Below are 11293 nucleotides of genomic sequence, written 5' to 3'. Positions count from 1 at the left end.
AAATGTCAAATGAAACAATTATAAAATCAAACCTTTAATTAGATCATATTTACCAAATTGGGGGGGAAAAGCACTTTAAGCAGAACATTATTTACAGAAGATATGTTCCACAGAAACTGCCATTCATTTATGTAGGAGAACAGTACTTCTCTTATCAAATCGCACAAAGTTGAAGTAAACCTTGGCAAACAGTCGTCCATAAGGTTTACCAGTGACCGGTTGTTACATGACCTCTGCACATCCTCCATAGTCCTGGGTGTCGTCTGAAGCTGTCTGTCAGCCCAAAGGCTCTCTACTGGAGCTCTGAACGGATACAGTCATATAAGAAGTTTGATTTTGTTCTGATTTGGCGACGGTCCTCTTGAGCAACTCAATGAAGACCCATTACAGATCTCTTGACTGCCACACACAACATGACATGACTCCTAGGGCTTCTAGAAAAGAAACAGGCCCACAGCATGACAGCTCCTCCACCGTGCTCATCAGTGGGCCTGAGGTGTTGTGTACCATTGATTGTTGTCCTTATAAGATATCGTCAAGTTTCTTGAGAGGAAGCTTCCCCAATGAATGCTTTTCTCATTAGCTTATGTACTCTGACAGGAAATGCAAAAGTAGAATGTTGCACTTAAATGATAGCAGAAAGTGTACAACATTAGGAACCTGCAGGTTTGGGCCTAAACTCAAGAAAGGACTCACTGATCATCAGTGGAAGGCCAATCTGGATGAGGTAGTCCCATCATCCGTTTATAAAAACTCCCATAGGGATGATGAAAAGCTGCTACTCTGTACTCTGGAGCATTCTGCTAACCGTCCAACAGAACTCTGCAGCTGACTCTCCTACTCCCCTCCCTGCTCCAGGACCTGGATGCTGGCCTTTTTGTTCCCTCTGTCTCCAGGCAGCTTGAGGTTCCTCTCTGTGATCTCAGCGACGTCTTCCTCAGACTCAGACTCAGACTCGGACTCGGACGTCTCCTCCTCTTCTTCTGATTCGCTGCCCAACTCGTTCAGCTCCACCACAGCTACATCCTGGACAGACAGGAGCACATGATCTTTTATCTAAACACAAAAACAACGGAACGTCCACTAATGTCTGCAGAAAACCGCTAGTCTGACGAGTGCTTTGTCTCTGTCAAACATTATGGGGGGATTTGTATAACTGATGTCAATGTTCCCAGGAGGTTTTGATCATTTTACCAAGTGATGACCTTTGAAGGAGGAAACTAACCTGACAGGTCTACAGGTGGAGCTCAGCAAACTAGAAGATCGGAAAAGGTTCATTTGTTTCTGCAATTCAAAAAGTGAAACTTCTGGCTCACAGACACTGAATGTCTCATAAAATTCTAATATTTTAGACCAATAGCAAAAAAATAAATAAATTCAATGTGTTACTACAGAAAAGTATGTCCATCCACTCTATGATATATGAACTCAATACATGACAGGTGCTCTTTTTGCATCTCACATTATTCCTCTTCCTTGCCTACCTTTAATCTTTCCACTTGATTTTCCAGAAAAGCTAGTCAGAGTTCACAGCAAGAAGGATGGAGCTGTAAACCATAACTAATCCTCGAAGAAAACCTGCAGAACCAGGAAGCTGTCTCTGCTAAGAGCTTCCATGCAGTGTTTGCTGTTTTATACCCAAGCTTGGTAACACTTTACGCTGCCTTGTGAAAGTATTCAGCCCCCTTGAACTTTTCAACCTATTGCCGCTTTTCAGGCTTCAAACATAAAGATCTAAAATTGTTATTATTTTGTGAAGAATCAACAACAAGTGGGACACAATCGTGAGGTGGAACGAAATCTATTGGATATTTTAAACTTTTTTAACAAATAAAAAACTGCAAAGTGCAATATTATTTGGGCCCCTTGCTTTAATCCTTTGTAGCGCCACCTTTTGCTGCGATTACAGCTGACACCATCATAAACATGACATAACACCTGTTATGAACTTGAAGGAGTCATGAAGTGTCATTCAGTAAATAACACTCATAAGCTGAAGGATGTAGCGCGCACACACACACATGCGCGCACACACACACCTGATCTGACTGAGTGACACTCACCATCTCTATGACCCGTTCTGCCTCGTCCACATTCTGGATGTCAAAATGTCCTTCAGGAGCCTCCTCCAGCTGCTGCTTCAGCTTCTCGTTGGCCTCAGCCATCCGAGGCAGAAAGCTCTGCAGGCGCTCCAGGACTGAAGGGCAGAAAAGGTTTGAATGTAAATGTTACGGGCAAACTTAAGGCCAGATATTTCAGGAGGAGGTCTCACCACTGCTCCTCGGCACCCGCTCAGTCTGCAGGGATCGGCCCGCTCTGGGCTTCAGGAGGAGCTTCTCACTGAGGCCTGGAGGAAAAACAGCAGCAGGTCAAAGAGAGACAGGAGGAAGAAGAGGAAACTTTTTAACCTCGCTTTTATCTTTTTATGTTACGGTGGAAATACTGATGTTTTTAGAAATGGTAATATTTGTAGGATTCTAAGCCTTCTGCAGAAAATATCCTCTTATCCCAAATGTATATAATGATAATTATATGAACAGATCTTCTTTAGTGCAACATAGATTGCTGCAGGAGGCTCTGTCACAACTGTAATCATTTCTCATAACTCTTTTTGGAAAACAATAAGTTGAAAAACTACAACAGTTTATTTCTAGCCAACGTTTAGCCATGTTTTAAGGAATTAAACAGGACGAGCTAACTACTTATGTTTTCGTGCAGTTTTTCCATGCAAGAAAAACATCGAAAAACTGCACAATTTTCTATTTCTATTATAAAAAGGACGTTGTCAAAACTATTGCTTCCGCAGTTAGCGCCCACCAAAACATGGGAAAACAACACCTGCTGTTTACTTATAGCCAGTAGATAACGCTGAGAAAAATTTCTTAAAACATGTTTTTAGCGCCATTGACCCTATTCCTGAAAAGGCCAGTACACCGTTAGATTAGCTTCTCACAGTAAACGGTGTTTTATAGAATAGAAATATCCTTCATTGTTATTATTCAAGATCCACTAATTCATTGATAGTGAAGAAAAAATTCAGACCTCCATCGTTTCCACAAGACAGTAAAGACTGGGAAATGTTTTTCTTCGTGTTTAGGTCCATGTTGGAAGGAAAGTTTAACTCGGCATGTGCAACACATGTAGCTAATACCTGGCTATGATTTCCGGACATCACCACACTTATATTTGTTTAGCACCACCTACTGTTTAGGAAGACTACTGAAGCTAAAACAAATCTTTATTCAAAAATTGATTTCAGAGTCTACTTAAAAATAAATAAATAAATAAAGCCCTTATTAAGCTTCTTCACATTTAAATCAATTGTAATATTTGTCGGTTTGTTCGTTTTTTTCTCAACAACGTCCACTCCGTCCTTTTCTCTGACATACTACAATCCAAATAGCTGTGTGGCACTTTTTGTTTGGTCTGGCTAAGAGAGACTATATGGTAAGAGGTATCACTCTAATCTTTTTTTTACTTCACATATTATTGTAGTTCTAAGCTTAAGATTCTTCTAGTGTAAAAGTTTGAGAAATCTGATGTTTTTGATAATCTCTGTGAAGTGTAGCATTAACTTGTTTATCTTTGACCAGTCAGGTATTTTGAAAATGGAAAAGAAGAAAGAAAAAGAAACAGAATGTTACTAAAGCATCATACTGGAAGAAGTTCAAAATCTTATATAAACTGTAGTCATCCATCTGGTAAATTTGAACTTAACAAACGAATAATAAAATAAAAATGTTATAAAGCATAACTGACAGCTAAAATGAAAGAGTTTCTACAAAGAAACAGTGTAGCTGAGCATATTTATGTTAACGGGAAAATCATAAGTTTTTTTTATTGCATTAAAAACAAAAACTTGTTTAGTATCTCATCTATCTGCATGTACATCAGCACTGCAAACAAGACAAATTCCAGAGTTAATCCTTGACGTCGCCTACTCCCTACCTCACTGCTGTCTTTGTGAAGTTTATGTACCTTGTAAACACGCTTAACATAGCTCCTGCGACCAGTTCCGTCATTTTCAAATAGAATTTCTATCGTCTTTCATTGACGATCTTTGTTGGCATTTTTTTTCCTCTGACGCGGATGTCTGGTTGGCTGTCACGTAAAACTGGCATCTCTCCTCCGGGTCGAAAATCCTTTCTGACGAACAGGTAATTCCTTGGAGAAAAAGAAAAACTAACAAAACTGTAGATAATTGAATATTTTATTGATATTTGTCGAGACAAATCTTGTGAAACAGCTTAGTGGTTCACGCGGAAGGTGTCGCGAGCAGCTTCCCAACTGTTTTCATTCCTGCACAGCTAGCTTTCAGCTCCCGAATATGTTTAGCTAATATAGACCACAGCTGGCAGCTTTTTCCCCACCCTTTTTAAAAGAAAGTTGCTATTAACGTGGTCAGCTGAAACTAATGGATGATTTAGAAGCACTTCCGACGGCTATAACTGGTTATTTCCTTTAACGTTATTGATAAGCAAATTGTCACAAAAATCCATGAAGATATTTGGAATATAAGGATACAGTCTAACTAAAGGAGTAATTTTAGTTTTTGGATTTTGGTGTTGCCCGTGCTCTCTGGAAATCCTGTATGTAGAATTTGTCAGCCGTGAAAAGTACTAAAGAGGAAGTCTGAAATAAGATGCAACTAAGTGCCTGCTATTTATCTGATAAAACAACATTTCCTGCTCATAGTCATATCTCTTGAACTTTAACCTTTTTTAAAATTCTGCGCAGCATAAAAAGCAGATCTGGATTCATGGTTTTCCAGCTGCAGTTCAGACTGAGTTTAGGACATCTGTGAATATCAACCTTCCAAGTCTTTCTTTCAACTCTGCCCGTCAGTTTGGGTTCATAGGCATTTCTCCATAGATTTAAAGTTGTTCCATTTTTTTCCTCCCATTTTCGTAAGTAACCTTTAACGGGAGTTGGCTATACTGAATTGTATTATTTAAGGTTATTAAATTAATACGCATACCACACTTTTTAGATTATATTTTTTTTGCTATTTTTTTTTTTTTGCTTGAAACTATATAATTTTTCATTCCCTTCATGATTATTTGCTATGTGCTATTTTGTTGATTTCTTACATAAATTTCAAATAAAATGCATTGACACTTGTAAATATATGTAAACCTTCAACACTTTGCAGGCACTGCATAGTTCAGCACTGTAGTTCTAAAAGTGATTAAAAGTTCCTCAGACTAACTCTTCCTTAATAATTCACTAAATCATCGCTGCATTCTTGATGTTGCGTTGCTTATTATAATAAATATTTAGATTTTATTTACAGTAACATTTCACTCAGTGTTTACACATCAGGATATAATAATGTAAGACACATTAAAAGGAGTTGAACATCAGTTTTAGAAGAACAACATATGGCACATTAAACCATGTCAATAGTTATTGAAGAAAACTAAGTGAACCTGCATCCTTCCATTATCTGTTATTCTATAGGAATCAAGGGCAGATGTAGCAGCAGTATTAACTGTGTCAGTCAGTGACCAACAGGAAGTGTGAGCTGGAGGTTTATATTGTATACCAGTTATTTTGCCCTTGTTTGACATGTGGCTGTTCTCCCGTCTCCCTCCAGTGATGACTTCTAGTGGCCAGTATTAACAAGGCCACTGTCTGTTAGCCTGCGTGAACCTCTCTGTGTCGTCGTTGTGCTAAGTCCACCGTCAGTCTGGATGAGAAGAGATGAGCCTCTGCGATCCTAGAAGCTGTCACCATGAGCATGAAGAACCTGGGCGGAGCCTTGGGAGACTCCCTGGGCTCTAGCCTGGCGGTGCGGATGAGCGGGGTGGCTGGCGGATGGAGTGCTCTCTCCCTGAAACCCGTGGCCCCGGTGCGCATCGGCTCCATTTTCCAGACCATGGTTCCCACTGGCTACACCAAGCTGCAGGAGGATCGATTAGCCATGGTGGACTTGGGGGGGAAACCCGAGGTCGGCTCGCTGCAGAACGGCTACAGACAGGAGGCGACTCACATGGAGGGCCGGCGGATCGTGGAGCGGGCCTCCCGCTCCTCCATAACTCTGTCGGACTGTGGAGAAGGGGGCTGCGCTGAGACAGAGCCCATGCTGGCAGAGTGGAGGCTCTCCGGGGACGACGCCAGCGATGAGGAGGAGGAGGAGGAGGAGAAGGATACAGTGGAGGCGCTGGGGTCAGATGGGTCCAATATGCCCAAAGAGTCGCCGCTGGCCATGGCTTTGCAGATACTGGTGCCTTTCCTCCTGGCTGGCTTTGGAACGGTGTCAGCTGGAATGGTGCTGGATATTGTTCAGGTAAGCTGGTGTGAAACCAGTAAAGATCCCATCTGAACAGACTGGGATTAACGGCTCATCTATGGTTATTAAATAACGTCTGGCTGTGGAGCTGTTGTTCAGCTGCATTAACTCTGCACTGTGAAGGCCATGCAGTCATCACTGGAATAAACTCTGCTTTGAGCGCGGAGCAGAAAGGATGTATTATTTTAAAAAGAGGTTCTGAAAAGTATGCTTTTATATTAACCACCCTTTATTTTGAAAATCCCCAAAGTGCAAAAAAGGAAACCATAAATATCCTAATTAGTAAAAAGTCTATCTGTAGGTGATTTAATCTCATTATTAATGCAGATAATCTGTCTGTGTTTTGTCTTGTTTTTTGTGATTTAAATCACTGATCTTTGTGGTTCTTCTTTAGACATTTTTGCAAGGATGTTTGTGATATTTTTCCTTTGTTAACTCCTGTAAGGTTTATTTGTGCAGCACATTTCAGCAACAAGGCAGTTCAGAGTTCTTTGCACTATAAAAACATAAAGCGGTAACCTATTTTGAAACATCGATAAACATTACATTTTGTCAAATGCCATCATCAATGTTTTAGTTATTATGAATCAAAGGCAGCTTTTAGCCTTTATTTATGTAAAGGAACTCAGTGTTTCAGCAGTTTTTCAGTTTTCTGGAAGTTTGATCCAGATTACAGGAGCTGTTCCATGTTCCAAATATGTAATGCTACATATAGAACAAAATGATGAGTTGGAAAAAAGAAGACTGATACTCAAGCATATTTATTCTATCATAGACTATAACTTGAAGTAGAAGTCAGAAACAATGCCACCTTAAGGTGGGAGGTAGCAGTTAATTAATTGTGAGTTTATTATGGAAAATTTGTAGTAAACTCACAATTGTATGCGGGATCTGTTGATTATTTTTTGGCATGAATTTCTGCAAAAAAAAAACTGTAGTGACTGATTAGAGAACAAATAGCATGAAGAAGATCAAGGAACAAGACGAGCAGCTTTCTGGCTGCCACAGAGCAGGTTCTGGCAGATTTGGTTTACTGTATCTGTGTTAGTTTTGCTTCCTTGTAGTTTTCTGATCCTCTTTGAAATTTGATTTAAAGCACAATTGTGCTATTTTAAATGGGAGAAAATTTATTGGTGACAAGAGAATGCTTGGATGTAACCTGGATCATCATGTTTAACCCTCCTTTACCTTGATGGGTTTAGCTGAGCGGACCGGATCACTAGAGCTGATAAAGAAATACAGAAACAAGACAAAAAAAACAAAATCTGTCCAAGAGATTGTTTGACCAATAACTCAACTTTCTCTGTTCTACTATCAGTTTTCTGTTTTCTAAGTTTTCCAGGTCTGTGTAGCTGATCTCTTTGTTGACTCAACAGGGAGAGTTGTGGACTCTTATCTGAATGACACCAGGGCTTTTATCTTTAAATGTCAAATTAGGCTGCGTGATAAGAGGTCAGATGTTGTTTCCAATGTGTCTGCAGCACTGGGAGGCCTTCCAGTTCATCACAGAGATCTTCATCCTGGTTCCTGCTCTGCTGGGCCTGAAGGGGAACCTGGAGATGACTCTGGCCTCCAGGCTGTCCACAGCTGTGAGTCCTCCATCAGCTCATTTTTTATTTCTGTCTCAACGATGCAAATGCTGCTGTCAGAATGTGCCAGTTGGATAACTATCAGAAAGAAAATACCACACCATCATGGTACTGACAGGAACCAGCATTCAAACAAAGCTGTTCAACAAGATCTACTTGTGTTATTCACAGCAGCTTGCCAACATTATCATTCCTTTAGTTTCCTGTTTTCAGCTTTCAGATTCACAAAAGGATTCCATGAGTCAGCTGACCACAGTGTGCAGTTTTTGACCATTTTAATACTTTGTATGACTTGATACCAGTACTAGGCATGAGTATTTATTGTCTCATTTATCATTCCACACTGATAGATAGGAGTAGGAACTGGGGATGTGATAACTCACATTATTTTGAAAGCGCAACGCAGCTTCATGTCAGTGCAAAACTCTTGAATGATGTCACCTGCACACAAGTAGTTACTGTGACCTGCAGACACGGCTGTACTTTTACCATAAAATGGATGCAAAGTCATTTTAAATAGTTTATATTCACTTTTAGCATTTTTGCAATAATATCACAACATATTATGGTTAAAGTTTAATTTCACCCACTCTTTAAAGGTCACCTGTGCCTAATGGCAACATGTGCAATCAGCTTGCTGCTGTGGAAGATCCCTCTCTCTAGTTCTGTCATCAGTTTGCACATAAAGTGTGCCATTTTTTACCACTTTGGTTAAGATTAGTTCATGTGTGAGTCAAGCTGCTGGAACATCTGTGAAACCTGGAGGAGAACCGATCTGATCCCAACATCCTTCTGGAAGGGTCAGGTTGGAAAACTCTGGTACAGGTCTGCAGCAGGTGGCAGCTAAACACACTTCCTGTTCTGTTCACATGGAGGTAGAGAGGAATTTTTCCACTTCTCAATCTGAACAGAGCTGGAAGCTGAATAAAGAAAAGACAGAGCAGAACTGGGTCTTTGTTGGGGTTCCAGTTGGTGGGCCCCTCCCTCTTTGGCCCCCAGCTCCCTGCATGGAGGAGCTCCACCTTCACAGCCCTGTGTCAACAACAAGCAGAGTTCAGTCAGATCAAATACCCTCTGCAGCTCCTCTAAAAGCACATTTAACCCCTTCTGGTCATGCAGTGCTGAAGCACAATTTCAGCACTGCACTACTGTTTATTTTCTACTCTCTCTCTATCACTCTGTATGCAGGTAAATGTTGGGAAGATGGACTCTCCCATAGAGAAGTGGAACCTAATAATCGGCAACCTGGCACTGAAGCAGGTAGTTACCCAGCCGGCTCCCATCCAGCACCCCGCAAAAGTATTGGCACCCAATACGTGCTCACAGTTTAACTTTGGAATTTTCATTGGGATTTTATGGGTTAAACGAGCACAAAAAGGCAAATGTTTTAAAATTGGAAGCAAAATGATCTTTGAGTTGTTTTTTGGGGGATTTGTTCTTCATCAAACCTATAAGCCTTCACAGAACAATTCTTTTAAAAACATGAATTATTTAAAAACGGTGAGCTACTTTGTTGGTCCATTGTATAAAATCCCAATAAATTACTCTGAAGTTTGTCACAGCAACGTGAGAAACACTGTGAAACGGTTGAAGAGGCGTTTTGCACCGCTTCTGTAATTCCAGGTTTTATTATTCTCATCAGTCAATCAAATTCTTGATTTAACTTTTTTCATATTCACATTTACGGATATTTTAACACAGTAAGTTGTACCTAAAGTTGGAAGAAAAACATTTCTCTTTACTGTAATGTAATTTATTGTAGAGGAATGAGGCCATGGCTGTTTTACCTTCTCATGAGCTGCAGCTGACAGTAGGTGATGAGTTTTCATGTGACTGCTGCTGATCATCCTCCCACACACTGCTAAACACACAGGAACACACAGCTACGTCACCGCGGGATGACGGGCTGTTTGTGTGCCTCGTTGTGGAATAACATCAGAAATGATTGTGGCAGATTATACTCAGATGTAATGATGTGCTTCTTCAACACAGGCTGTCTCATTTTTAATTTCTTTTTTTAAACACTCAAGTGAAACCCCTGTGTGTGTTTCCAGGTCCAGGCCACGGTGGTGGGGTTCCTGGCAGCTGTAGCAGCCGTCATACTCGGTTGGATCCCAGAGGGGAAGTTTCAGATGAGCCATGCTGTTTTGCTCTGCTCAAGCAGCGTGGCCACGGCCTTCATAGCCTCCCTGCTGCAGGGTAAACACTCCTATCATAAAGTGTCACAACTGGAGCTCAGCACCACTTCCTTAAAAAACACTCTCCTCTCTGCGGATATAGTTTGTTACTGAGATGTCAGGGTTAGTTTTTCTTTACTCAGGAAATATTTACTCAGGAGAATAAACTCTTTGTTTTATTTCTCTTTTGTTCCTTTGTTCTTTTTTCCCCACTGTTCTTTTTTTTCTTCCTCTTTTTTTTGCTTTTCCCCCTTTTTTCTTTCTACTTTTTCTTTTTTGCTTTTAATTTTTTTTCCTCTTTTCCTTTTGTTTTTTTCTCCACTTACTTTTCCCTCTGTTCCTGCCCCCTTTCCTTTGTTTCCTTTTTTTTTTTTACCCTTCTTTGAAATGCTTTGGGGTTCTATCTTTGTCCATCGGGAAACTGAAATGTTTACTTATTAAAAAAAAAAAATCCCTTCCCAAAGTTTCCTCTTCCAGTCCCCTCTGGAAGTGGAAAGAGATTATTTTTTTTCCTGTTAATTTAACTTAATTTAACTTAATTTGACTTAATTTCTCCTCCTATACGGCTGCAGCAAACATTTCCACCCTGTCTGACACTTCTCCAGTGACTCCCTATATTTTTTCTCTCCATAATGATCAGCTTAAAGTCATGTTAGTAATGACCACTGCTAAAGTTCCCTGCCATTTTCTCATTGTGTTTAGGTATCCTCATGGTCGGGGTAATTGTGGGGTCGAAGAAGACCGGCATCAATCCGGACAACGTAGCCACACCCATCGCTGCCAGTTTTGGTGACCTCATAACTCTGGCCATCCTGGCCTGGATAAGCCAAGGCCTCTACAAATGTCTGGGTCAGTAGCTAATTACTGTGTTTATAAAGTTTTCACAGCCACAGTCAAAATTACATGACTATTAGCAGGGAGCAGCTGTGTCTTTATTATTATTATGTTTATTTTCTGGGTTTTATGTTTTCCTCATTCTGAGGGAGAGCTAATTCCAGAAAAGCATTTCAAATGCTCCCAAATGATTCCACATAATGAATTAAGATTTCATAAATAAATTCAAACAGGCAGGCCCATTTCATATTGTCTTACAGTAAAAGTTTTCACAGGATTAAAATAATTCAACACAGCACCCTCATTAAGACGACATCGTGTTTGTTACCAGGTGGGAGGATGATTTAGATCAAATCCAGAATGTTCAAAAACATACACTGCAGATTCCACCATGTCATTTT

The 11293-nt window shown here is 40.3% G+C and overlaps 2 protein-coding genes across 2 annotated transcripts in view; one reads left to right on the top strand and one right to left on the bottom strand.

Annotated features, from left to right (window-relative positions):
- Window positions 1-18: 18 nt before the first annotated feature.
- On the bottom strand, window positions 19-3140 carry nopchap1 (NOP protein chaperone 1). The gene is made up of 4 exons (XM_015001667.2): window positions 3043-3140; window positions 2273-2347; window positions 2064-2197; window positions 19-1026 (listed from the first exon to the last, which is right to left on the bottom strand). Exons 1-4 carry the CDS (start codon window positions 3101-3103, stop codon window positions 838-840), a joined length of 459 nt encoding a protein of 152 aa, XP_014857153.2. The 5' UTR covers window positions 3104-3140; the 3' UTR covers window positions 19-837.
- Window positions 3141-4048: 908 nt separating this feature from the next.
- slc41a2b (solute carrier family 41 member 2b) overlaps window positions 4049-11293 on the top strand; it is a 30780-nt gene continuing 23535 nt past the window's right edge. The window contains exons 1-6 of the mRNA XM_088003061.1: window positions 4049-4157; window positions 5597-6289; window positions 7774-7881; window positions 9070-9141; window positions 9936-10080; window positions 10761-10907. Coding sequence (XP_087859187.1) covers window positions 5735-6289; window positions 7774-7881; window positions 9070-9141; window positions 9936-10080; window positions 10761-10907 — 1027 coding nt within the window. The 5' untranslated portion in view covers window positions 4049-4157; window positions 5597-5734. The remainder of the gene's footprint in view (window positions 4158-5596; window positions 6290-7773; window positions 7882-9069; window positions 9142-9935; window positions 10081-10760; window positions 10908-11293) is intronic.

This window comes from Poecilia mexicana, unplaced genomic scaffold (assembly GCF_051168715.1).
Source record: "Poecilia mexicana isolate PSO_F unplaced genomic scaffold, ASM5116871v1 scaffold_23, whole genome shotgun sequence".
Lineage (NCBI taxonomy): Eukaryota > Metazoa > Chordata > Actinopteri > Cyprinodontiformes > Poeciliidae > Poecilia > Poecilia mexicana.
The sequence above is the reverse complement of the archived record's forward strand: the minus strand, read 5'-3'. Positions and strand labels throughout refer to the sequence as shown.

Excerpts from the sequence above, each read along its gene's own strand:
- nopchap1 (XM_015001667.2), bottom strand. The coding sequence starts at position 3,103 with ATGGACCTAAACACGAAGAAAAACATTTCCCAGTCTTTACTGTCTTGT. Across the intron at positions 2,348-3,042 it reads GTCTTGTGGAAACGATGGAG|GCCTCAGTGAGAAGCTCCTC; the intron begins GTCTGAATTTTT and ends TTTTTCCTCCAG. Across the intron at positions 1,027-2,063 it reads CAGAACGGGTCATAGAGATG|GATGTAGCTGTGGTGGAGCT; the intron begins GTGAGTGTCACT and ends CTGTCTGTCCAG.